The sequence below is a fragment of the Lathamus discolor genome, chromosome 5 (genome assembly GCF_037157495.1).
Source record: "Lathamus discolor isolate bLatDis1 chromosome 5, bLatDis1.hap1, whole genome shotgun sequence".
Taxonomy (NCBI): domain Eukaryota; kingdom Metazoa; phylum Chordata; class Aves; order Psittaciformes; family Psittacidae; genus Lathamus; species Lathamus discolor.
Window position 1 is genome coordinate 4,586,551 of NC_088888.1, and position 27,659 is coordinate 4,614,209.

Consider the following 27,659-nt stretch of genomic DNA (forward strand, 5'->3'; position numbering starts at 1 on the left):
GGCATATGTGTTTGACAGTAGTTAATTGCTGATGGACATGAATGTAACCCAAAAGTCAAGGGATTCATTGAAATGCCACCTTGTATCTTGTGAAGTCTTATGTACTTTCCTGGTCCAGTGAGGCAAGCACTTTTTCCTTGCTCACTTAGGATTTTAAAGGGGAATGTCACATCTGGCAAGTTTTACTTTATTCCCAAAATAAGCCTTGCTACTAATGCTGTGTATAAAAATCTCACATTTTATGCACCAATGATACAAGGAAAACGTAACTACTGTGTCAGTAGGCTCTGATTAACAAAACAAGGACACCAATAGATTAAAACAGATACTTTTAAGTACAGTTAAGTTTTTACTTTATTTGTCCATTCATCCGTCTTCCCATAGTAGGAGACACAAATCTGGTAATGGCCTGGCAGCTGTTTCTGTTTGAAAACTCTTCCAAGTCAATAAAAGCCAGACATGGCTGATGAAAGTTAAGCTCCATAATCTGTATTTACACATCTAAAAAGAGATTATCTGGCTCCTCAGAACAGCAAAGCATCTGCAGACACCTCAGATACCATAACTTGTCACTAGCTGTTTCTGGGCATGAATGTTCCCTAAGGAATTCAGGCAGCAGCAGAAACTGTATGTCTGCATTTCCCTTTCCCTTCATCATTTCCACTCCCATTTCTGACATACTCCTATACCAAAGTTGGCAGAGGAGACTTTCTATCAGTTTCTGCATCAAAGCAATTTTCCTCTGCCTAGATCCAGAGCATTTGCTGTTGTGTTCTTTCCATTAAGTTCCTCTTATTTTTCCCTATCCCCACTTCTCTAATTTTTACCTTGCAGGGTTTAAACCAGTGGGGTGTGGGAAGAAATCCCATTTTCCAGTTTGGATCTGAACTGCTTGATCATTACTTTAATCATCACATGAGCAATTCAAGAGCAGCCATAGAGGAGTTTCAGTCCTGCAGGCTACCACTTAACAGTCTTTGAAAGCTGCAGTTTTAAGTGCTCATTTTTGAAGATCCGCTGTATAAGGGGAAATGAAAGAAGTTCTTGATAAAACGTAAAGTCAGATTATGTCAGCAAAGCAACACAGTGAAGCAGCATAATGGTAACACATCTTCAAGGCAGAAGTGAACCTCTTTAAAGCAGCTCGTTAGAGATCCTGTTCACAACTGTCTGAAGTTTTCAATCACCTGTTGGTAATTTAATATTTTTGTGAAGGTGATCCCTTAAATATTGGTCACCAGGACACAGGAGAAGGAGTTAAAAAAAGTGTCCTGGTCATGCATTCTCAATAGATGCTCAGGACACACTGCTTTGCAGTTCAGCCAAGCTGAGAGGCACATGAATCAGGTTCTCTGGAAACACTGAACTGCAACAGTTGATGTGAGTCTTTTGTCTTTCTATCCCCGTTCACTAGTATGGATTGAACAACGCTGGTACTGAGTTGCACATAGTAGCTCTGCATTGGTGTCTCTGAAATCTTCAGAGGCAAGAGAAATTCCTGTTGTTCTTCAGAAGTTCACTGGGCATTAGCAATGCAACCCCTTTTTATGAGATTATTCCTTTTGGAGTGATTAGAAACTCATAGTAGATTCTTTGACTAGCAATAAAAGAGGAGAGGAGCTTTCTGTGTTGTCTTCAGGCTAAGACAGGGGAAAGAAGAATGGCCTTCAAACAATTCTGCTTTTGTCACAGATTTGCTTAGTTTGTGAAGGAAGTCTTTAGTGCAGATTGCCCATCTACTGACTGATATATTGAAGATAAAAATACCTGTAAGTAATGCATAGACAGGAGGAGGTTCTCTATTAAAATATATATGTATCTAAAAATTCCCCCAGAAGACACGGTTGTTCAGTGTTTTGTATAGAACCTAATCCAGCTGGTGTGCTTACAGTAAGACCTACAGATTAAGTCCCAGGCAAGGTGGGCTTAAAAGTAATCAGAACTCAGTCAAAATCAAATTATTTCTAGGCATCTGCATGAATAAAGGATTAAGCTGTCATGCTTCTGACATCAGCTGTGTCTTGTTTCAGCCTAAAAGCAGAGAGCTTGAGGTTTATAGGTTTGGATCTACCCTTCTCAGATCCAGAAAGGCACTCAAACAGAATAGCTTAGTCTTTGGACTCCGGACCAGCTTTTGCGATAAGAACAGGTTTCATTAGTGGTTGTTTTCATTTCCGTATTTCAGACTTTCTGTTGTACACAGATTTTATTATTTTTCTTTAATCTGTAGTGGAAATGGTTCTGCTCTAGAACAGAAAAATGTGGTTTAAATCTTATATGGGCAAGACTAAAGTGGTATTATCATACCAGAGAGCAGTGTTAAGGCCTTTATGCCCACTTGTTGCAAAATCTGGTTGTGATGTTTCTGTTGGTTATGGTTAGTGTTTGTAGTACAACAATGTATTATGGAAACACAACTGCATTTTTACCTTTAGCTTCAGACAATTCGCTATTTAAGGAGTGGTGTAGACAAGGCAAAATTGCTCCTACAAGAATTGGATGGGTCAACAGTAGTGGAGAAATACCATGTAATAAAGCAAACCAAAGGGTTGCTCTTGTTGCCCTTGTGTTGGTAGCCCTGAAATGTCAAAAGTTGGCAAAAACATCTCACATCCAGCAGATGCAGAAATGCCCTAAGTTTGGAATGAAAAATGCAATTGATTAGACTCTGTTAGAACAATCTAATATAACCTAAGGCTTGCACAAACAGTTAAGCACTGTCTTGTATTTTTCTTCTTGATCAGGATTTAGCACTTCATCAAATCTAGTGTCTACGCTTTGAACTGCAGGCAATTTCAGAGTGTCTAGAGTCTACTTTTAAATTGACTGCAGTACAGTTCAGAGGGTGGAGCGAGTAAAGCCACTTCTGTGATGAGATCAGTCTTGCTCACAGAAATGGCTTCAAATTAAAATGGCCTCTAGTCACACACCTGAAGTAAACAAGAGGTTAAAGGAAAGAAAGAGTAGTGAGGATGCTGGAGTTCCAGTAGGGTATTGAATAAAGCTGCCTGCAGTTTTCTGAAGGCACCTGTTGTCTGAATTGCCACCTGCGGCAGTTCTTATAGTGTCGCTTTGTTGCTGCTTTGTGGCTGTAAAAGAAGCAGCAATTGAGGGCAACACTGAGTTCATTTTTTCCTAATCTATCTCTCAGCCCTTAGCTGCGTGTACTGGGAGCAGCATTTTTTCCTGCAGTCTTACTAGAAGAATTGAAAAATTATATTTTAGTGATCCCTTTACATCATGGTTGAGATATATTTGTAGAAGCTGAGAAGTTTGCAGTACCATTACCTGTATCTTACCAAATCAGAAAATCAGGTATCTGCATGTCTTGTATATCTTCCACTGTAATTTGTTTTTACTTCAAAGTACTCCGGACTCTTGCAGAGTAAACTTAGTATGACATTCTCCATCAGGAGCTCCAAGTCATTTTCTAATGGCTAAAACCAAAATGCTACTACATCCTGAGTTACTCATAAACCACAGAGGACATACTGGTTCTTAAACGTACCTTGTGTGACGTGCAACAAACCTGTGATAAATACACATGTCTCAGAAAATCTTCACTTCATTTTCCATGTTCATGTTTGAAAAATGCTGCTTACAGGGAATATTCAGATTCACCAAGTGGGCCTGTCTACAGTTAAAAATAATGGTGTAAAATGCATTTTTTTTTAGTCATACAACTTTTATGCTAGGTAAATATTAATAGCTGAATACTTTTTCAGAATAAAATTACATTAAATATCTGAATAATGTTGCAGAATGGAAATGAAAAATACATAGAGCATTTCTGTTAAAAGTGTAAAATATATTGCTGAAAGTCAGTTGGTATCCCGATGATTCCCTCTTTTTCATTAGTAGTGTTGTTCTTAAGGTACCTTTTTAACACCATTCACAGAATCACAGAATCCCAAGGGTTGGAAGGGACCTCAAAAGATCATCTAGTCCAACCCCCCTGCAAGAGCAGGGTAACCTACAGTACATCACACAGGAACTTGTCCAGGCGGGCCTTGAATATCTCCAGTGTAGGAGACTCCACAACCCCCCTGGGCAGCCTGTTCCAGTGCTCTGTCACTCTTACAGTAAAGAAGTTCTTCCTGATGTTAACGTGGAACTTCCTATGTTCCAGTTTACACCCATTGCCCCTTGTCCTATCACTGGATATCACTGAAAAAAGCCTAGCTCCATCATCCTGACACCTACCCTTCACATATTTGTAAACATTGATGAGGTCACCCCTCAGTCTCCTCTTTTGCAAGCTAAAGAGACCCAGCTTCCTCAGCCTCTCCTCATAAGGGAGATGTTCCACTCCCTTAATCATCTTTGTGGCTCTGCGCTGGACTCCTTCAAGCAATTCCCTGTCCTTCTTGAATTGAGGGGCCCAGAACTGGACGCAATATTCCAGATGCGGCCTCACCAAGGCTGAGTAGAGGGGGAGGAGAACCTCTCTTGACCTACTAACCACTCCCTTTCTAATGCACCCTAAGATGCCATTTGCCTTCTTGGCCACAAGAGCACATTGCTGGCTCATGGTCATCCTCCTATCCACCAGGACCCCCAGGTCCCTTTCCCCTTCGCTACTTTCCAGCAGGTCAACCCCCAACCTATACTGGTACATGGGGTTGTTCTTCCCCAGATGCAAGACTCTACACTTGCCCTTGTTAAATTTCATCAAGTTTCTCCCCGCCCAACTCTCCAGCCTGTCCAGGTCTCGCTGAATGGCAGCACAGTCCTCTGGTGTGTCAGCCACTCCTCCCAGTTTTGTGTCATCAGCAAACTTGCTGAGGGTGCACTCAGTTCCCTCATCCAGGTCATTGATGAAAATATTAAACAGCACCGGTCCCAGCACCGACCCCTGAGGAACTCCACTAGTCACAGACCTCCAGCTAGATTCTGCGCCATTGACCACAACTCTCTGCCTTCTTCCTTTCAACCAGTTCTCTATCCACCTCACTACTTGATCGTCAAGCCCACACTTCCTTAGCTTATCTATGAGGATGCTGTTCAGCCATGCCTCTTGCCCCTCTGCTATTTTATTTTGTACCTATGCAAAACAGTTGGTCAGGGAGGCCTACTCCATGGCTGCTCCTGGTTATAAGTCTGCAGAACTGTAACCTGCAGAACTTTGTCTGCACCTATCTCAGACAAAGGTAGAGATAGTTGCCTTAGGGGCAAACAAAAAAGAACACCCCAAACTTATCAAGACTTCCTGCGCAAGATGGGTTTCAGTTTACTACAAGAGACTGGTCGGATAATTTTGTCAAAGTTTTGAGATTAAAACTGTTTAAGAATTAGATAGCAAAATAGTTTACAACACTTAGTTATGATCACTTAAATAAGGCTATTCTCGATGACGTTCAAAAGGTTTAAAAGTTGTATATCCATCTCTAGTTCCCTTTAGCCCTCTGATGTACAGTGGTTATGTAAGGGTTATAGTCAGGACAGTTCTAGTAAAGAAACAGAAAATAACTTCCTTTGTTACAGTTACTCAGTTTTTTCAGGTTGCTTATTTCAAGTTGATGGTGTTCTTTTAATAATCACATGTGATTAGGATCCTGGCTTCATGTGTCATCTGAGAAGTGGCACCTTAAAGCACACCACCACTGAAACAGAACAGCATCATTTAGGTGTTTCTAGACATGTCATGACACATCCTTTCTTTGCTCAGCCCAAGGTAATTTAGTTGCAGAATGAGGTGGTACAATTAAAGATCAAAACCTTATCGGCACACTTTATTTGCAGTATATTCCAGACATCCCATTTGTTACTGCCAGCTGGATTTTGGAAACTGTGAAGTTTCTGGGTTCATTGACTTGTTTTGATAACAAACTTCAGAACCAGGTTCCTGGGTTTACTGTGTGCCTGCCCACATACCCATCCGTTTGTCTTTTTGCAGCATAGTTGCGATCTGTAGTACCTGATATGATAAAAAGTGACTTTGACGTGTACAGTGTTTTTATATTCATTAGGTAAAAGGGAAATTGATTTATTCCCTCTTTGTACTGGAAACATAGTAGGTAGTGCTGATATAACTCAAATGAGTAGATTGACTGCCATGTAATTGAGCCGATATAAGTATTAGCCTAGATACCTCTCAGACACTTGTAACCTGAAAAATCGTCCGGAGAATCTTGGGTACAGTTCTTGGTGCTTACTGAAATAGGGCTGTAAACTTTCATATTAGCGTGTTATTGTTAACACAGCTCATAGAGTTTCCTTCTTGTATTTGCTTTCGGAGCTACCACCTACTGTGAATTTTTTGTTGTAAACGAAGTTGCTTTATATGAGTAGAAGCGATAATATCCAGTGTTTGATTGTAGTTTCTTTTTAACACAGGTAGAAGCTTGTTCCACTTTCATGTGGTTATCATTGTTTATTTAATGATACGTTTTCTTGATGTAAACCTTAAGGGTGAAATCAAAGGCAGTTATACTTGCTGTAATTTTATAACGCAGATCCACAAAATCACCTTGTAGTTACAAATGCCAGCCTGCAAAAAACCCCCTCGCACTTTCTTCTCCTCAGCATGTGCTTGTCAACACACACATTCTGTACAATGCGATAAGACATTTTTAGTTAACATGTGCATGCAACCAAAATAGACTGAAGGCATGTACTGAATTTTTTTAAGACAGTACAGACTAAACAATCAGGTATTTAAGGCATGTTAGAAACAGGGAGGGAAAGTCATTGTGCTCATTTATTCAGTTTTAAAATGAAACAAAATATGACATAGCTTTCTAGTTGACAGTCAGAAATGGATCTTTTGAAATAGTAAGCATACAAAAAAGAATGGCGTTTAGGAATATGAGAAAAACACTCATCTGAAGAATGGGACCAGGTTACTAAAACCACAAAATATATAGTATTTGCATTTGTATAATTAAAGTTCCAGCAGTCGGCTGCTTACTTCGTAGGATCTTCTAAAACTTCGTTAGGGTGTTGCTGCTCTGGCCTGTAAGAATCTGGCCTTTATGTTCTTATCAATGTCTATGTAATTCCCATTGCATGGGATGCAATTTACAGACTTGTAATAGCTGACAACACTGTCATGCAGTCAGAATTCTGATTTAACTAGCTACATGCATAGTACAGCAGAGCTAGATAACCTTGTTGGGATCCTGCAACATGCTCTGCTTTCCATGCAGTATGTTAAGCATTCTCACATCAGTTCCCAGGTGTTCTAAAGAGCACTGAGGAAACATATTGTGTACTGAAAGGTTGGCAATTTGTATTTTGAGTCCTTATTCTTAAAATGAATTCTGGTATACACTAGAAACCTTGCAGTTCTGCATTGTCTATTTAGCAAGCCTAAAGAAACCTCTGTTAAGTTCTATTACTGCTGCCAGATGAAACAAACAGAAACTAAACAAATAGCAGAAGTCAGGATCGTTTTCCATGAACCCCTGGCCCATGCTCTGTCCCTCAAAATGCAATTTTAGTTCTTGTTAAGCATATAGATAGAGATTTGGTTTTGTCAAGTTGCTGTTCAGACTCCTAGTAATCATATGCAGGTTGGTAAAATTGCCCTTTTCCACATGCATCTGATATGTAAACTGAGTCATATTAGGCTGTGAGGATGGGAGCTGATGCTTCCCAGCTGCTGGAACAGAACAAAGCATTTCATGACAGTTTCCTAAAGAACGTTCTGTCCTGTCTCCTGCACTCCCCACACTTTTCTCTCCTGATCAATCTTCTTCCCTCCTTGCTGTCTCCCTCCTCAAAATGTGCAGTTAGGCAGTGTTGCCTAACACTGCATTCCCATTGCTGACCCAGCCTAGACATGACATCAGTACTGGGATGGGATATGTCAGCTTCCTCATGGCAGGAGGGAGCATAGAGTAGGAGAATCTGAGCTGAATAGTTCTCAGGGGATGAAAGGGGCGTATTACAAGTTGCATACTTTGAATAAGCAGAATGGAATCCCTTAGAACAGGCAGATGCATATTAGCTGCTTAGGTTTTTATCACTTAGAAGCAGTTCATTCCAAGTCAGGGAAGCTAAACCAAGTTTAAGAGATAATATGAAAGGCAGGGCAAAAGCAGACAGATCAAGCAAGTCAAATTAATTTAAAAAGGTCCAGCAGGAAGTGATTTGGTCTCAGAAAAATGAGGCCAGCAGCTAATGCAGAATAAAGCATACCACTTTCATAGACAAAAAGCATATCCAAGGGCTGTTATTTTAGTGCAGCTGATGTGCCTAAGAGCCACATCTTAATCTGTCTTTGATAACTTGCAGCTTTATATTGCATGGCTATATGTAGCCTAAAGGCCAGCAGTCAAGACTAAAAGGTGCAGAACTAGTATCATTATGTGTTAGGGGTTTTTTGCCTTGCTTTAAGGGTTAGCAAACGTAGCATTAGGCCAGCAATGTTCTGATGTCCCGGCTTTTAACCCCTGTGCTTAGGGAGTTTTCAGAAGGCAAATCAAACTGCTGTTGGAACTACTTTAAGCCATCTGATGAGCATAATGAGTACCTGGCCCTAGTACCCTGCTGTTCTGCACCACTAGAAGAGATGAGGTGGTGTTTCTTTTCTGTCTCATTCACAGACAGCGAGATGGAGTGGTTTATGGTTTCTTCCCTTTGCCCCCTATCTTTGCCAGCTGCCGTTGCTGAGGTTTGGATTTCAAAGTTCAGAGATTCAGGTGTTAAAAACAGCCTGAAACTTCTGTAAGGTAACACTGATTTTTAAAAAGCAAAAAGTGAATGTTTTGGAAGACAGAGGCATAACTAGTATTGAAAGTTGCATAACTATTGATAAAACGTGTTCCAAGTTGCAGTTCAGTCAGGTAAGAGAAGCTACAACAATCATCAGAGATCCTTTTAATCGTACCAACAATTGTCCACTATACACAATATAGCAAAACATACAAGGTCAACAGGTTATCAGGGATATTGACTCTAGTTAAGTGAAATGAAAAATTCAGAGTCCCACACCTATCTATACTTCTGAAAAGCAAACAGGCAACTACAGATTCACCTAATGTAGGTAAGATTTAACGCAGGACCATTGATCACTCAGATTTTGATGTAAAAAGACCACTGAGTTATGAAGCCTCTGTCTATAGTTTTGTGGAAATTCGAGTGGTATTTGATTTCATCAGCAGAGAAAAAAGTACAACTCCTGTTCCAGCTGAATGGTACTCAGCGAGCAGCTGGGGTTTCATGGGCATCTTTTCTTGTTTTGTCCTTTAGACATGTGTAATACGCAAAATGCTAGAAATAACTTAATTACATTTCATTTAAAAGTTGGAAAGATCCACCTGAAATGTAAGTTTAGCCAAGGCCACAAACTCACATGAGTTTTAAATACACATAATATCTTACCATGCCAAAGCATCTCAAGGCTTTTTATAGAAGATCTACAACATCACTGTTAATGAAAACAAGCAAGTCTTTGGTTTGAGAGGCAACAGCCAAAATATTCAGCAACAAAAACAAGTAGCACAGACAGAATGTCCAGAAATAAGAATGAAACAAGGTCAATAAAGAGTACCTAAGGCACCTTGTTTATAGTCATCTTTGCTACACTCCTTAAGACCTCCAAATAACGTATAAAACTGCAAATGCTAAGGAATGTGAAGATGAAACAGCTGAGGACAAAATAAGTTACTCTTATTCCTAGTTAAAATTCCCATGAGCAGAGGATGCGAATAAATGCATTTTTCCACAATAGCGAAGAGAGGAATCAGAGCTAGGAAAATGAATGGAGGAACCAGTACCATTAAGAGTAAACTCATTTGATATTCATGAATTGCAGTCTTGGCTGGACACCAAGATGTGGATATTTTCTTTAACGTCTAGTTCATGTCTCAGTCTCAAGTACTATAGAAGGTGGAAATACCACCCTTTATTCAAAACTAAAATAGGGGAGTGCCGTCTGCACTTGCTTCCGCAATATGCACTGTACAGCAGGAAGTGCAAAACTGTCCTTGCAAAAACAACATGCAAAGGAGAATTTTGAAGAGGGTGGGAATTTAGTTTATTCGACAGTAAATCTTTTTAATTGCTTAGCTGAGATTTCCATCAAATGCAGTCTGTAGGTGACAGGTAATATAAGCTACATCTAAGGACAGACTGGGTAGGTCTTGTTTTGGCCTCTCCTCCATGCAAATCAATACCAGTTAAAAAAGGGGGGGGTAGGGGAAAAAAACCCATTACTTTGCACTAGATGGTTTGTGAAATTGAGTCAGCTGTATTGAGTATAAGAACAGCTCCCTGTTCTTATACTAGGAAGAAGAGAGCTTTAATTCTAAGCTCTAGAACATAAGTGGCTTACTACATGTTTGCTGAAGTGGGTGCAAGATGTTGAGTTTCCAAATTTGTGTTCCCTCCCTGCTGCTAGCCAGGGGGAGATTCAGCCCTTTGCCTACTCTTCAAGACAAAAAACATAAAGAAAATCCCTCTATCCATCTCAGTCTCTGGCCTGTTTGAATATCAGTTCAACTATACGCACCTCTAAAGGTTTCAGAACACCGTGAGAGATTGGAAGGAGAAATCGCCAAGACATCTGTAGGTTTCCAGATGTGCGCAGCACAACAGGAAGTCGCGTTAGCTGAACGCTTCAGGGTGGATATAAAGACATCTACATTTTTTCACATAGTTTTGGGAATATCGAACTAAACTCTGCAATAGCCAGAAGCCTGGTTACGTTTTAATGCATATTAGTTAAAAACTGTACAACAGCATTTAGTGTTCATGAAGATGATTGTTACCCTTTTGGCATTTTTAGGAAAGCACGCCAAGCTTTAGAGTAAGACTTTACTGTCTTTCAGTACCTAGGTTTTGTGCTCACCAAGTACAAAAAACCACAGACATTTTCCTCATTGTCTGCTTTTACCTTGTGTTCTTCTCTCAGGTATGGCCCATTTCCTGTTCCTTCGGAGCTACCTTTGGCTATGTGGCTGGTCTGATTATTGCACCTCTGTGGATACACTGGAACCGGAAGCAGCTTACATACAAAAGCAGATAACTGGAGCAAAGAGAGACAAGGTATTTCTTTGTGCAGATCCCATACAGACTGTGCAAAAATTGGGGGGGTTTTATAAGATATATATATTTATGTATAGTCAAAGCAGAAGACTGTCCAAATTCATTTAGAGTATTTCAGGCCAAGCATCTCCACTCGATAAAATCACATAGATGCCGTTTCAGCATGGTGCAGTTTTTGCTTCCTCTAGACTATGTAACCCTGAGAGATTGTACCTTCCAGTCTGAATAAAATACTTGTAACAGATACGGTGGCTTCTTATTACGAGTTTGTTGAGTCTGATTTTATTCCTCTGGATTTCACTGGTTGTAGAAGGCAGAACCATAGTTTTAGCTTTCAAACCTGTAACAACTTTGCCGTGTACTTAATGCATTGTGTTTAAATTCAGTAGAATTTCACAGTAAGCCTGGCCATTGTCAAATATGTCTCACGTGATCAAACAGCAGTTTATGCATCTTGAGCCTATTCTCTTCTTCACTGTGTGTTTCTTTGGAGTTAGAATGGCTATAATAGCTTCATCAAAAACGGTCTTCAGTCCTTTCTGCGTTAAAGCTGAACACTCCACGTAGCAGTAGGCTCCTATCTGTCAAGAAAATAAGTTAATTCAACAACAATATATTTCAGCTGTTCATTTTAAGTGTGCACTTCTGCGTATCTCTTTTTCTCTAGTGGCATCACAATGTCTGGCTGTGATCTAGAAAAGCTACCTGCATGTGCATCCCCCTGTAGAAGAAAAGATTTGTCATTTGGTCAAAGATCTGGAATGCATTTAAGTTGGGTTTGTTTACAAAGGAAGCGTATTAAATAAGCTCTTTGGCCTGACACTGGAGTCCTGAGGTATTTTTGATAACAGCAAAAAAGAACTACAGACTTATGACCAATTTAGGGTTCAAAAATAAGACTATAAGTAAGTGTCTTTATGTGCATTATCCACACAGTGTGTTAAAATGGTAGTACAGCGCTCTCAAATAATTGCTTAAAGATGATTTCAACATTTTGCTAGAGGAGGAGAGGTCCCTTCCAACCTCGACAATGCTGTGATTTTAATTCACTCGTGACTGATGCTTGTGTAGTTTTTACAAGTGTCTATAAAGAAACTTAGAACCACTACTACCAGGGAAGTGCTATTACCCAGGTCTGCTTGTTAGCTGTGTTCAACAATAAATAAATATCGTTTACTGGTAACCTGTCAGAAGGTTTTCATACATTGAAGTAGTAAAGAAAAAGACAGTCGGTAATAGTTTTTTTTGCTTCTTTGCTACTTGCTTTCAACTAGGAGTTTACCTCTTTAGCTAACTTCTGTCCTTGCTCCACAGATATGGGCTTCTCTTTCATGTCATTCAGTCTTGCCAGAGTTTTTGGGTCATCACGAAGATCAATCTAGCAAGGAAGATAGCAGTCATGTTGGAATACTTTTCCTAAACAAAAGTCAGCAGGCTATATAATACCCTCTTTTAGAAGCAGAAGCATTTATTTAATGGAGTATTATGTGTATACAAATGGAGTCATGCATGATTCAGATCATGGACCCTTCCTGATCCAAAAAGTCCTGGCAGTTTCAGCTGTGAACTACCACCTTTAATCCAGAAGGAACAAATGTATATTCTGTAATTCAGCTCTTTGATTAGATGTGATCATCTTGGAATGCCAGAAGGTACATCCAGCAGTGGCAGAAGGCTTAACCCAAAGATAATATCAACATGTGGATCACTTTGTAATTGAAGCCCAGTCCACTGGTCACAAGAAGCAGGAGGAAATTGTCTCACTTCTTCCTTTGCTTCTTTGCTTCAGCAAATACTGTATATGACTAACAACTGTAGACCCATGTACATGGGTATAAATAGACAATTTTATTCCTTAAATCCTCTGACTTTCTAGAAAGTCCCAAGGAGAGATGGAGCCAATTTTGCCACTCTGTTTACAGTGAATATATTTTAACAAAATGCAGGTAGCCCATTAGAGAACACCACAAATCTAGGGTTTTCTGCCACTTGCTAGGGTTGTTCTTCCAAAGCCAGAAGCCTGAATTTCCAGCCCAGAGAAAAGGCACCATACAGTGATCTGAATTGTTTAAACGAAGCATAATAGAACCAGATATACCTGTGTTCCTACTAGTAAAAAGGGAACATTAGGTGCATATTCCTTCAACTCTGGTACCCACTCTTCCTTCACATTTTGAAATGAAGCAGGGTTTACCACTGAGAAGCAGATAAGGAAGACATCGGTCATAGGATAAGATAAAGGTCTCAGACGATCATAGTCTTCCTAGGAAAGAAAAAGTCTGTTATCTGCAATATTAAATGGTATTTTGTTAATTTTAACAGTTAGGTATAGAAACTCTATTCGTATTTCAGAGATGTTGTTGAGGCAAACTTTCTGAATGCTTGCAACTCTTCCAGGTTAATCAGTGTGGCTGTTAGAGCAAAATGACATAAATGTATTGAAAAGCAGTGTTAATAGAACCTTACTTCTGTACCAGAATATACAGAAGACGACCCCTTCAGAAGTTTTAAGTTAAAAAAAAAAAAAGACTTACGGTTCAAGCATATTCAAAGGTTAGCACTTCTTTGACCAAAGAGGAATAAGCAGATGTGACTGCTGTAAAGCTATGCAGATAATACAAAACTAGACTAGATTAAGGCTAATTAATGCAGTTGAGGCTTCTCCTTTGGATCATATGTAGGGGTGGTCTTTAAGGCCCTCTTAATTTTCTTTCTGTCACTTAGAAACTTTGCTGTCCTGTTGCTAGTGACTGGGCAAAGTAAGGATCAGAGGGACCTTTTTTATCCAGACTGCTTTCTGTAAGCAAGACCAGCAAAAAGTGGGAAGGAACACTATTAGGGAACACTCAGGATCAAGAACACCATCAGAGGAATATTAATGCCCTTTGCTGGGGGGAAGTTAGTGTGAAAAGATTCTTATTTGGGTCATTTAGAGCCGTAACTTCTAAAGCCACCAGTCCTACAGCCAGGGCATACAGTACAATACCTAGGAGAATTATTCCATTGTAAACCAGTTCTCTCTAGCAAGAAAGAAAGTAAATTGCCAGTCAACCAATGCTTTACCATTCCTACTTGTGGCTTTTTTGTTTGGTTGGTTGGTTTTTAACACAGATAAGTAAGACTGAGCTGGTTTTATGCCATCTCTCCCACCATAAACACCAATTTACTACGGCTGCTGTAGCAGCCTCCCTCCTCCCCATGTAAGCTCCTCATCTTAATTAAATCTCACAAATACTGGAACAATTTGTTCATTACAGGTAGAGACAGAAAGAGAATTCAACTCCATGGTTGAATCAAGCCAGAAAATCAAATTTTCATTTCCTTGGCAACAGTCACATCACCAGGTTATTAACCTACAGCGGCACCCTCAAAACAGCCCTTCATTGGCTGACAGGTTTTTAAAGATGGTGTCGCTAGAATTTCAGAAGACACATGAAAACTTCCTCAGAACAGTTTCTGCTAGGCCCATCTTTTCATTTGAGAGTCAACAGCTATGGGAAGAGGGCTGTTATCCTCATCCTGAAATGGAGGAATGACAAGCACTGGAGGAGATTCTGCACTAGCACGGGGGTGACCATTGGCCAGTACTCTTTTAGTGTCAATCTACACGATATTTGTATTTGGGATCAGTATTCTCATGTGCCATTTTGGTTATATGCTCTCCTGCCAGTCTTGTATGCTTTCCAGTTTTGTCCATAAGCTAGAGCATACTCGTCTGTAAGCATGGGCTCCCAGTTTGACAACCACAGTAACTGACACTACTGGGAAACCACACCATTTGACAGGTCTATCTGGAGATCAGTTGTTCCTGCTAGTGTCAGCCTCCTATCCTGATGCAAAAGAAAAAACCCAGGAACCTTGTCTTTTCTGCACCTGTGGTCATTTATCATAGAAGGCAGAAATAACTTTAAGAGCATCACAACAGCCACTTGAAACGATTCAACATTCAGTTCTCTTTTTAGGCATGTATTTTACGTTTCACTTCTACTCCTGAATATAGCTAGGTACAGATCAGGGTTGCCTCTGTTTTCTGGGTGGAGATTGAAATCCTAAAAGAAGCTTCCCAACTGCAAATTATACTGGTCCCTGGAGTACAAAATCTGCATGCAAGAACACAGAGGCAGATCCGTCAGCTGCTCTTGAATTCAGCTCTGCTAAATCACACACGGGGTATTACTGAATAGTTTTTCTTTAAAGAAAAGATCTAGTTTAAAGTCATAATTCATTCCTGCTACTAAAGAGCTGCCTTTACTACATTCAACATTTTCTAAAGTCCTCACATCTGGGCTACAATAACGAGAATACTGTCTGCATTAAATGCTGGAATGGAGAAAACACTTCACTGTCACCAGAAATTACTCTTAGTCCACTGGCCTTAAAATACCTCTTCAGTTAATCCATTTGAAATTGCAGATGGACCTTTTATTCATGGCAAATACTAATCAGTTTCTGATGTCAAAGCTTGGTTTACTTCATTTTACTTCATGTTTGCATGGTTTACTTCAACACTTTTGTATTTATCTTTTTTAATCACATTGGATATAAATCCTCGTCCATTCAGCCACATCTTGGTCCTGCTCCTTACTGCCCATGTACTCCTCAGCAATCATCTGGGAGTGAGCAGTGTCACTGCTTTTTAAGGCGCGTGCGTTGCTGAGCTCCCTTCCTGCCCCTGCAGCTATTTATATATCTGCCTTTTGATTTATACCCTGTCCCATCTGCACTGGGCAAGCTGTGCGTCTGTCCTCTGTAATTAAGAAGTTCAACTGCAGGCAAGTACAGTGTGATTGGATACATCTTGCCACGGCCAAAGAAGTACGTGGTATTCACTACGGTGACTTCACACTTACTTAAATTAACAGAGAATTTGGCTGTCCCCACCAATCCTGCTGCTTGAAACAAGCCAGTGCTGCCAGTCTCACCTTTAAACCTTTGTCTGTGCTATGAAAATTAGGTGCATATTGATGCTAATAATGGCAGGTAATTCTAATAAAGCCTCCCACTACATCATTAGACTGGTCCTGGGTCTTCTTAAGAGAGACCGTGGCTTCACTGTTAGCAGCATCTAGCAGGCCATCTGTGCTTAAAGACTCCTCCTGATCCCCAACAGCCTCTCAGAAACAGCAATCAAACCTAAAACTTCCTGTAATGTACTGGGCCTAAATAACTGCTGCATGGGTAGAAGACTCTGAAAAAACAAATGCATTTAGACCAAATATTAGAGAAGCCTGGAAAAATCAGACTGCTTTCACTGTATTTTCTGACTCTAGTGTGAGGGAAATGAATGTGGCTAATTCTCAAACTAAATGCAGTGGCAAACCATAATTATACTAGCCAGTCAACAGAAATCCCAGTTTGGGTGCCTGTGCGCACCACCCTGTACAGCAATTAAGACTTCCAGGCTAATTGGGGGAGGCACTGCCTGTATATTTAGGCATTAAAAATATCTAAAGAATTTTACTGGACTATTTTAAGAACGTGAACAAGATGGGCAATAAGACCACGAAGGATCGAAATATGCATTACAAGTGTCAAAACCTCCAGGCTGTAATGGAGAAACGGCTCATTCTCCAATATGCTGTGGACTTTAAAACAGAACTGTTCACCGTTTGCTGAAGCAAACGAATACTGATTGATAGAAAAACATGCTGAAAGTACAAGAGCTGTAATAACTTTAAACCAACTGCATGCAAGTATGTTGGCTTAATTAATGCTATATAGAGTTGTGATTCCATTGCAGGACCATACATCATTCACCTAGTATCTAACCCAGTGCAGCTGCCAATACAGAACAAGTTGACGAGATGGAGGAACTACTGACTTGGCTTGGCTTCTCAACTACAAACTGGGAAGGACTCCTTGGTTTCACTTGGAAAAGAGCAGAACTGAAATTGATACTTTTACATATTCCTCTTCTTGTAAATATGAGGGCTTGCATCTTTAAGCAAATAGGAGAAAACAAATGCTGGTGTGTCCTTAATGCTGTGCAGGGGCCCTGAGCAAGGTGTGTCATGCTCATCTATAGGTATTATATTTTTAATATATATTATTTATAACGTAATGTAACATAACATTGTGACATCATGTTCCGTTCTGATGGAACAAAGTAGTTAATGATTTTACGTGGTTTGCAGCTTAGGAACAGAATTTCAATGACAGTCCTCCAGTTACATCATACTTACATACTCTTATAAACAAGAGAAGCCTATTTCTTTTCTGATAAGATACAAAGGGGATGGCAGCGTACAAAGCTTGCCCCACTGGAAGAGAACTGGAGCTCAACAACTCCAGGTTTGTGATCTCTGTGTTAGCAACCATCTGTTGCTTTCACAGCTTACAACAGCAATCGTAAGAGGAGGTTCTCACTCCCAACCATCTGTTTTTAGAGGGGAAGCCAAAAATAGACATCAGGCAGAGTTGCTAGAGGAATCCAACCTTCACGCAGTGAAGGGTAATCCCTGCTGCTGCTCAGAGGGTCTCGGTAAGGCTCACATGTGCAACTAGCTGGTTTCTGCAGAGCAAAACCCCAGCTGTAAGTCCAAGTTTTAACGCATTTCAGAGCAGGGCATGCTAACCACAGTCAAAAGTCCTCTCTCAATAGGAATTGCTGTGCTTTCATTTTTGAAGTGCATTTCGAAGCTATCCTTCATGACTGCATTTTTCATAGTTATTCCTCCCTGAAAATGAATTTCCATTTCAGAAGGACCCTGGAATATTTCGGACAATGTGAGAAGTGAACCGTAATGACTGCTGTATCTGACACCCACCCCAGGGACTGCCAGCTCCCTGTTACCCCAGTGGCCACATCCTCCCGCCTCCCCCAGATTATTTGGCATTAAAGGCTGATGTGCAGCTTTGCCATAAGCACCAGGAGAGCATTTGAGCACAACAGCCCATTCCAGCAGCACACCATGAAGCAGCCTTCATTCACACTGCTGACTCACCCTGTCATTTCTGATTCTACGAGATGCTTGGTGGGGGAGCAGAGAGAGGGAAGTGGTCTGTCCTGCCCCATGCCAAGCGCAAATTGCTTCCCTGGCTAAAAACCTCTCCAAATTGCTTCAGTCTGGTCTGTGTAACACTGCAGCCCTTTGCAAGGACAGAGGTTGGAGCATCCCAAGGCTGCTGGCTTCCTGGCGCTGCTTCTCACACGGCACCACTAATGCCAGGACCATTTGGCAAGCTGCAATTGGGACTGACACAGCATCGCCATAAAAAGTCTACTTGTCCAGTTCTGCAGCCCAAGCCCTATTTGTTACTGTTTGTACCTTCTGAACACACAAACCAAGATGTGCTGATTATTCCCAGGGGTAAAGTGCGCTACAGACCCTCCATCTCTTCACAGGCTTCTGGGGATGCAGCTTGCATTGCTGAAGGCAGCAGCACTATCCTGTTGTGGCTCAATCACACAGGTTTCCCAGGGAGCACAGAAAGCTGCTGATTTGGGCCAGCATCTATTTTTAATTTGTAGAAAAGGCTGCAAGAATGCAGGGTGAGTGCTCATCCATTGTATTCTAAAAATGAAGTAAGCTGTTCTAAATCCATCTCTAAATCCCTGCGAGGAGGGCTGTTCAGAGGAGGAATGAATTATACATTGGAAAAGCCCAGGGTTTATGAATTACCTTTTCTTTTGACAACACTTTCCTTCTGGGGTATTTGCGGACTGCAGCTGCTTATACTCCTGAAAAGCTTTTCTGTATGGAAAGAAATAGCTAGCTGGAAGATGGAGCCTGATAAGGTGGATTTTAGAGATCAGAGACGAGAAGGACAGAGTATTTCTTCAATTATACACAAAATTGCCTTTAAGTGATCAGAACTGATCCCTGTCTTAATGTGGCATTAAATACTTCCCAAATCCTACATCCTGCCATGCAGTGATGCTAAACCTCTCCTAGGCGGCCTCAACAGAACACTCCCTCTCTGCCTCACCACAGGAACTTCAGCTTGCTGGCTTCCTTGTGCTTTCCTGAAAGTGGAAGTCCTTGACTTTCCTCTGTAAGGCTTTTTAGTGTCTGCAACAACGGAACATGGATTCAACCGGCTGCAAGCAGTATCGGCAAGCACAGCTGCACATGAACACTTTATACCAGTTGTTCATCCACTATAGAGCCCCTAGAGTAATAGCCGTGGACAAGCCCTTTCACTCCATAGCTATGACACTCCTCCATAGCCTTGAGATACCTATGAGGAATCACAAGGCTACGGAGCGTTCCTGCGCCAGTTCCTTTCTTACCATCAGTGGCCTTATGAACAGCACTGTTCCTACACAGGATTCCCACTTTTCCCGGGAAATGGATTCACCAGGATTTTTCACTTTCCGATATGGGCAATGAAAGGAAAAACATCAAACTTGCCCTGGCACAGATGGCTGCAGATCCTGCTCTTTGGAAAGATGGGCTCTTTCACTTTATTTTTACAGAAGACTTTGGCCCTCAATAAATCTGTTCTCACAGGGAAAACAGACTATGGAATAGAGATGGTTGAATATAGTTACCCATAGATCATACATGACTTTTCATTTACTAGCCATATAAATCCTGCCCAGACAAGAAAGACTGATCAGTTAGGTGTCCCATTCCCTTTCACTTTTCACAAATAAGCCCCAAAAGCACATTCTTCAGTGCAGTGCTGAGCAGCAGCTTTGTAAGACAGAAGACTAAGCCTTCACCCTGACTCCTCGGGATTAATTCCCATCACGCAGCTTCTCAGGAGACAAAGTGCCAGAGCACCAGTGCCATCACCTGCGCACTGAATAAACACATCACAGTGAAAGAGTTCCTGGAATTAAAGGAGTTCCTAAAAGTCTTCTGCACCTCATTTTATGTCAAGTCCTGATCTGTTGGGGGTAACAGTTTCCATACAAGATCATGGTAAAACACTCCATGAGTTCACTGCAGCAGATGTTAAGGCAGTTGAAAAACCGCCTGTGTTTTTTCTTCCTCAAGTGAGGAATATGTAATGCAGCTCACTTCCCCTCACTGGGCTATCTCTTGGTCATAACTACAGATGCATCCCAGATCACACCTGGCATCCATCCCTTACTGACTCCACCACTGTATCCCAACCGGGTATCAGACCAAGAAGGAACTAGCACAAAGTCCTACAGATGATCTTTTAGCATTCACAGCTATACCTTATTTAGAGCATGAGCTGCCTGAGGCACTTTCAGCCTGTGTTTTATACATCCAAAGCAATGCGCTCACTTAGGATGCTGACAGATGTTCCTTTGCTCTGGAGAATAACGCAGCCACCTGCATTTTCATACGCGCACCAGGAGTGCCAGCCATCACAGAGGGTTGCTGCATGTGCCACAACATAGCTGCAGCACAGGGCAGGATAAAACCAGGCTGAGGACAGTGGCCACTAACGCGTCAAATGACACACAACCCCTTCAGAACGGCTGGAAGTGTCATGTGGCCTTCAGACACATTTCTCTTAACACAAATCATCCAGTCACCGGTCCAAACCAAAGGGCTGCTTATAAAAGCACAGACCAGAGCAGTAAGAAGATACCGTTCCCCTCCTCTCTGCCCTCATTTTGCATTGGTTCTAATGAGAGGAGGGGCAGTTTTGTTAGAAGTGTGACTGCTAATCTGGAAGTCATGAAGCTTTGTCCCAAAGCATCCATTTTAGTAATGTTGGAGTTTACAGTTCATAGTAAAACTGCAGTATTTGGGATCAGTGTGCTTTATATTGCTTCCTAAAGCCCCGGTTCCTAGAGAAAAAATCACATCCTTTTTACCTTTAAATGAAAGAGAAATTTCTGGTACCCCGCAGATACAGACAAGACCTGAACACATGAAGCACAAAGGCTTAAAGAAAACCCACATCCAGCAAAAGGCTCACACCATTTAGGTTCTTAGGTGGTGGTGTCTGCGGATAGGAAAAGCTGACTCACCACTTTGAAAGCCAGGGACTGGCAAAACCTCGGTACTGCTCGAGTTTTATGTCTTCTTTGTCCATGTGTTCTCAATCAAGGAACTGGAATGAAGCTTACTGAAATCAGCCATAGGGTGCCTGCTAACACAGAGCTTTGGATCAGACTCTAACGCACATTGTAAGCCCTCTGGATCGCGGGTCTGTGCTGTGGAGGCAGTCCTCTAAATGTGATTTAGTTTGCTTTAAGAGGTAGTTTGGAGGCTGAAACGAGAGTTAGGCTATCCATGAAAATATGCATTTTTTTTGTACTTTTCTTATTTACCAACATATAAAGAGCTTTTTGCAAAGGAAATGGATTTCACTCAAGGAGTCTGACTGTGGACCTGCCAAGAATTGCCAGGGTCTCACACGCTCTCTGTCAGAAGCTAACTGTACAGCTCATGCCACCTTACCCAGCTATCCCATTCTATCACTCCTGCCTCCAGCAGGACAGCTGTGGGTTGTATGGTACTCGAATGAGTGCAGGTGCACCCACCACCTTAAAATGAAGTCAGAAAGTAAGAGGATGTGCAGTAACACTGTGCTAATTGCTTTTATTGAGTATTGCCTTTTTAGCTGCTGCTGTCTGGATAGCATTGAAAGATGTTGCTGTACCTCGAAGAAATGACAGTAAAATACAGAGAGAACTCGGTCACAAACTAGAGGATATCTGCTGACTCTTAACCCAGGAAAAGGGATTTTTATTGGACCATATAATACCAATGCTTATCATAACCAATGCGTCTGTGTCAGTAGTCTTCATGCAAACGTGCTTTTAACATACCAAAACCTGAAGTTTCAGAGAACCTCTCAAGCTTTGGGTTCTTTACTTTGGCCTGCCATTGGCTTACTGATAATTCCGTAAAGACGCACTGGATCTACAGTTTGAAACACACTCCTTGCATTTGATTTTACCGTAACACAGTGATGCTATTCAGAAGTGCTATGGGGCTTTCGACACTGAAAATGAAACACAACTGTCCTGAGTTCCCAACATGCATTTCATAGATGCAGCACCTGCCACCCCGAGGCTCCCCACCTGGTGATAGCAATGCTTACCTGCCTTTCTAGGAAAGCAGTGATGCTTTCAGCGTGTGAGCCACAGCTCACAGCAAGGGAGGTGTGTGAATGGGAGCTTTGCGCTGGGGTTAGTGTTGCTGGAAGGCCATTTTTAAAAGCAAACCTGAAGGAGCGAGTCCCATTCCATCTAAAGGGAAAGCCCGTCTTTGCTTTAACACTTGTCTAGAGCAAGCGGTGCCAAATGGAAGCCCGTCCAAGACCACACTTGTCTCAGCATAAGACACTGCAAGCTCAGGGACTTCACCTCTGTCTTTTGCACTGGAGAACTTTCATTTCAGAGGGAGAAAACAGGCACGGCTTTGTTTTATCTGCTCACGTTCACTTGTGGCTGAGAAGTGTTGAATCTACGTGGCTGGCACCATCCTGAAGCAGAGAGAGGCTGAGCTATTCATAGGCCAGCACGGCGGCTGGAGCTGGGCCGGAGCAGACTCATGAGCTCACAGCTCCCCAGTGCCAGCTCGGCTGGGACTGTATGAAGGGAGTGATGGAAAATGCATGTGGAAGAAGGGAGGCACGGCGGGGGCAGAAAGGGGACAGGATGTCAATTGCTAACATTTCATTTCCAGATCTGCCAACATCACGTTAAGAGGTTTTGGTGTAGGACACAGAAGTGGTACCTGTTAGTTCAGGGCTACCGACCAAAGCTGAGACAAACAGCCAACAAGGAGCACAGATACTCCCTCTATTCCTTATTTATAGCAACCATAGCAAGCCTGGTGACCATCCATTCTAATAACCACAGCTCCACCATCCCCTTCCTGTTGGCACTTTCAGTTACAACCATTTGTTTTGACACCTTGCCTTAACACAGGCACTGCCCTTGCTAATGCTGGAGTCAGCTTCACACGCTTCAGCAGCCTGACCAACTTGAGTACAGAACTGCTCGCAACACCAGGGCCTCCACTGCAACCGAAACATCAGCGTATCTGAGTTAAATGGCTGCTGCTGCAACCACAGTAGCCATCGGTATCTGAGCTGAGAGGACCAAGAAGAGGCTTGTTCTGCTCTTGTGCTTAGTGTGTTCTGTGGCTACTGTTTTGGTGATGGTTGAGAAGGCACTGCGAGCTTTACTGTACCAGACCTACAGCTTGTCCTGCTCGTATTAGGGTGTTTAAGGCAGAGAAATAGAAGTGGAAAGCCAAGGCACACAGTTTACCTCAGCATTGTCCAACCAGGCCAGGCCAGTATCACAACACGGAGTGATGCTGAGGGATACCAATGTTATTATGAGGCACTGCACCACAGCAAGATTCACTCTGCTCCTTCTGTACCCTGCTCTGCACTACTCAGACACTGGCTTGGTGCCAAACCTGCACCAAACAGCCACGCTATGCCTCAGCATCTCTCTTCCCAGGGCAGCTGGAGCAGCACAGGCTCTGCTCCTGCATCCCCTGCATCTTCCCAGACAGTTCTTCACAGCAGAGACACGGAGCAGAGCAAGGCTTCCACGTGTATGTGGTCAGCACATACGGAAGGAAAGGGACACCATCAATGAAACCCCGCAGAGTGAGAGGAGGATGGACCCCAACTGCCATTTTAAGCAGCAGCCTTCAATACGGAGTGAAATCCCCAAGAGGTAACTCCTGTGGGCCCTCCCACTTATCCCTATCATCTGGGACGTGGCAAGGGGACACACAGCACACCTCTTCGTTAGTGCTTACAGACATTGCTCCACTGGGAGAGCTGGCAGCATTACTTGGGGTGTTACAGAAGATCAAAATGATCATCACTTGTCACCAGCTCTAAAGCCCTCTAACACGGTGCAGTTAACAGACCCCGATGAAGGCACCGTTCTCTTCCCAGGCTGATTTTGCCCCATACCCCTGCTCAATGAAGAGCAGCACTGACACGCAGTTAAGTCTCCCAGAGCAAGAGAGGCTACCGCAAAGCCAAAGGCATCCAAGCACCACTATCGCAACCACCTCGCATTCAAACTGCAGCGCAGTGATGCTCCCAGCTCCAGGTGATGTAGATAGTTCTTCCTGGGGAAACCAGGGCACACTCCAAGCCCAGCCAGTCTGAGCACAAGGCTCTGTGCAGCAGCAAGGCTAAAAGGAGCTGCCGGCTCCACCTCTGCGAGGAATTGCTGGAGGAATGTCCTCTTGGACACCATGGGCACCGGATTCCCACCCGTCTCCCTGGCACAGGAGCTGCTTCCACAGCTGCACACCCAAATGGGCTCCGGGTGCCTCCCCTGCCCAGCAGCTGTACTGGCTATTTGAACCAGGGCCGCAGTACTTTCAGCCAGAGGGAAGCCTTCCTGAGCTCACACACACACACCCCCAAAGGGGGAAGGTCTGTCTGCATAGAAACTGAAGTTTGTGGCCTGGCAGTGGCATTTTTCCTGCTATATATAACCTGGGGGAAAAAAATGGGACTTTATCGATTTATTCTCAACCTACTTTAAACTCACAAGGATATGATGCATTATGTCATCAGTTGCTACATGTGATGCTGTGTGTGTTGTGAAGAAGCGAGCTAGAAATGAGTACTGGATGCTATGAACCCGAAAGCTTGCAACTCCTCTGCCAAACAGAAGTCTGTCACAAGTTGCTAAACACATAACCACGCAAATTACAGAGACCCACAGGCTGATTAAGTCAGTGTTTCAGGGCAATGAGCCTGCTGCACACCAGCTATGAATCAATAGGTCTTTAATCCTTGCTCTGCTATGGGCTTCCTGCATGGATTTGGAGTAGGTCACTGCTCACCCTCCATTTACCCTCTAACTCCTCTCCCCCCGAAATGAGATCTGTAGATTGTACCTATGCTTTGGGAGTATAAACATAGTGAAGACTGTGAACTGCTTAGATACCACAGTGCTCACACGCTGCCAAGTTGTGATAAAACGATACTATCAGGCCAGTATTTTACAGTACAACTATCGGGGGGGGGAACAGAATTAGAGATGAAAGCACTGATGTGTGCTGGCACAGAAATCCCTACTCTGAATCCAAGCCCTACAGAAGTCTGTGCGAGCAGCAGGCATGCACCAAATGCAGCACAGTTTCCTCAACACAGAGAAGGCACCATCCGCTCCCGTCTTTTCTGCTCTTTACTACATGTATTGAAGCTTTAAAGAGAGCTTTCTGTTATCACACAGCTCCGGGAAGTCTGGCCTGTCAGCACGCTCCCTGACAAAGCAGCTTTTAGCTGAATGGAATTGCTGGACTGGCATCTTCACACAGGCTCCCACCTTGGCTGAGCTGGATGTTGGGATGGGGCTCCTGTGGGCAGATGTCCACCAGTGCCCCAAACATGCTGGAGTGGGATGGGGATAATGGTAGAGATTTTATTAGTGCCGCGGGTCTGACTGAAACAGGAGCTTTGCCAAGGCCAGGTATATTTGTAACGGTAGCCTCATTTAAACACCTGACATGAGCTGAGGCTCCTCAGAATTAGGCCAGCAGGATCTGGTCCTGGCCACATCAGAACCTGCTCCGTGATTCAAACGTAAAGATTCCAGCTTCTCGGAATTTGGGGAAAGGAAAAAAAAAAGGAAAGAAAACTCTTAGCCCAACTTTTTACACATCTGGATATACAATTCCACACTGAGAAGACTTTCTTAGCATAACAGGCAGGAATACCTTCACTTGCCGTTTGTTGTAAACGGGCCAGTTCAACCTGCTGGCTTTTGAGGAGGCCAGAAGTCGCTCGGTTTTGTACTCAGTACACTCAGGAAGAGGGGGGATACCACAAAACCACCTTAGTTAGGGTTACGCAGCGCTAACAACACACGCTCCCATTAACAGCAACAAGCCAGCACAAGCAGCTTGAGACAGCACCCACCACCAAACCCCGCACGTGTGCAGTAGTGCTGGGCTGGCTTTCACAGGTTCCAGTGCTCTTTATGAGAAACAGATTAAAAGAGTAGCATATTAACCAAACACTTCCTATGCCTGGGCACTCGGTCCTCATTCTGTAACCTACTTAAGCAGTTACTACTGACAAACAGGGCTATGACAACAGTAAGAAATGCACTTGGCATAACTTTGAGCAGTCTGTGTTTATGTCAGGGAGATGACAGCCATGAAGCCAGACCTTTTGGGAAGTCTCACCCTGGAAATAGGGCCGTTTGCTGTAATTCTCGTGGAATTAACTTTATTGCTGATTTCAGGCCTAACTAAGATATCAAGGACTGGTTAAACGCTTCTTCCCTTACTCCAGGCTGTTTGCAGATCCAAACAGCCTCACGCACTCAGGCAGCAGCCCTTTAATTAAGCACAGGAGTAACATGGTTTAAAGAATGGCTCCAGCCTATGCGAGTCCGGTGCCCTCATGTTACCAGCGGCTCTGTACAAGAAGGAAGCGCGTCTGAGGTCATGTGAGAGCAGAACACATGCTCATACTGCAAGGAGAAGTTTAAACACAAGGGATACACAACTTTACCCAAACCCATGCAGCGTTTCTGCCCGAGCCCTGCACCTCCCAGGCACAAACTATTTCGTTTCCAACGAGGCATCTCCAGGCTCTCATTCTTGAACCCAGGGGACCCATGCCGTGCGAGTTAAGCTGACGGAGAAGCGACTTGAGTAACGGAGCCCTGTAGAAACCACTACACCAACGACCCCCCGAACACCAAGCAGCTTATCAATCACTTAAGATACATGCAGACGCAGCATCTTTCAAAACAGGCTGTAATAATCTCAACCTGAATCACTCCCACTGTCTGGCACAGCAAAAGAAACCCGGGTTATCTCAACGGCAGTGGCTGGCAATTACATGTTATGATTTTCTGCCTCTAAGCTGAACAACTCTCCTCAGCTACTGAAGAGCTGGGAAATGCCAGCAAGGCGAGCGGCAGCACTCGGGGCTCTACCCGGCCTGACGCGTTGGAGCAGCAAGTTCCCTCCGTGCTCAGGGAGGCTCAGCTCCCTCCTCCGAACGCCGGCGGGAGGGTCGGCACCGAGGCCGGGGGGGTGATGCCGGTCCCGGGCCGGTCGCGTCGCCTCTCCGGCTGCCCCGGCCGCAGCCCCCCCGGAGCCGGGCACCCACCGCTGCAAATAACGCGGGTGCCCGCCCTCGGAACACGGGCTGGATCGATGGGTTTGCTCTAAACCCGGTTTGTATCAATAGCCAAACACACCCCCCCCCCCCGCACCTCCGCCTCTGAATCAGCCAGCCCGGACCGCAGCCCTGCCAATAACTTCAGCAGGGGACCGCGGCGGGGCCGGGGGTCCGCGGCAGCGCTCGGCACTCACCTGGCCGGCGGTGTCGTACAGCCCCAGCAGGTACTGCTTGCCCCCGACGGTAACGCTGACTGCGAGGGGGGAGAAACACAGCGGGTGAGGGGGGCAAACCCCGGCCGAGTGTCGTGTCCCCCCCCTTCACATCGCCTCCCGGCAGGGTAAGGCCGGAGACGGAGGAAGGGGAGAGAGGGCGGCAGAGCCGCCGGGCCCCCCGCCGCTCACCTGCGTAGTGGTCGAAGACGGTGGGCACGTACTCCTCGGGGAAGGCGTCGTTGGCGTAGCTCATCAGCAGGCACGTCTTGCCCACGGCGCCGTCCCCCACCACCACGCACTTGAGCATGACCGCCGCGCTGCCATGGGCCATGGCCGGACACCGCCCTCATGGCCCCGCGGGCGCGCCCCGCCGCGCAGGGCCCCCCGGCATCGGCACCGCCGCTCAGCGGGCGCCCCCGCCGGCCCCCGCCGGCCGCGGCCCCCCCG

The 27,659-nt window shown here is 43.8% G+C and overlaps 2 protein-coding genes across 6 annotated transcripts in view; one reads left to right on the forward strand and one right to left on the reverse strand.

Annotated features, from left to right (window-relative positions):
- Nucleotides 1–11,812, forward strand: part of PIGF (phosphatidylinositol glycan anchor biosynthesis class F) — a 21,283-nt gene extending 9,471 nt beyond the window's left edge. For 3 of the 4 annotated variants that reach the window (XM_065679477.1, XM_065679476.1, XM_065679474.1), the window contains exon 6: nucleotides 10,859–11,236. In XM_065679477.1, the coding sequence (XP_065535549.1) occupies nucleotides 10,859–10,972 (114 nt within the window). In that variant the 3' untranslated portion in view covers nucleotides 10,973–11,236. Of the gene's footprint in view, nucleotides 1–10,858; nucleotides 11,237–11,659 lie in introns of those variants that run through there. The other variant, XM_065679475.1, reaches the window with a different exon arrangement.
- On the reverse strand, nucleotides 6,657–27,627 carry RHOQ (ras homolog family member Q). 2 transcript variants are annotated; one of them, XM_065679478.1, is made up of 5 exons: nucleotides 27,402–27,627; nucleotides 27,192–27,250; nucleotides 13,091–13,255; nucleotides 12,275–12,370; nucleotides 6,657–11,573 (listed from the first exon to the last, which is right to left on the reverse strand). In XM_065679478.1, exons 1-5 carry the CDS (start codon nucleotides 27,541–27,543, stop codon nucleotides 11,418–11,420), a joined length of 618 nt encoding a protein of 205 aa, XP_065535550.1. In that variant the 5' UTR covers nucleotides 27,544–27,627; the 3' UTR covers nucleotides 6,657–11,417. The 2 variants fall into 2 exon arrangements, with proteins under 2 accessions (XP_065535550.1, XP_065535551.1); XM_065679479.1 differs by having other exon boundaries at nucleotides 11,450–11,569.
- Between the last annotated feature and the right edge of the window lie 32 nt (nucleotides 27,628–27,659).

What these genes read in the sequence shown, in the direction of transcription:
- RHOQ (XM_065679478.1), bottom strand. Translation starts at nt 27,543, where the DNA reads ATGGCCCATGGCAGCGCGGCGGTCATGCTCAAGTGCGTGGTGGTGGGG. An exon ending in TGTACGACACCGCCGGCCAG is followed by an intron (nt 13,256 to 27,191) that starts GTGAGTGCCGAG and finishes TTTCTTTCCTAG; the next exon opens with GAAGACTATGATCGTCTGAG. An exon ending in TTTTACTAGTAGGAACACAG is followed by an intron (nt 12,371 to 13,090) that starts GTATATCTGGTT and finishes CTTCCTTGCTAG; the next exon opens with ATTGATCTTCGTGATGACCC.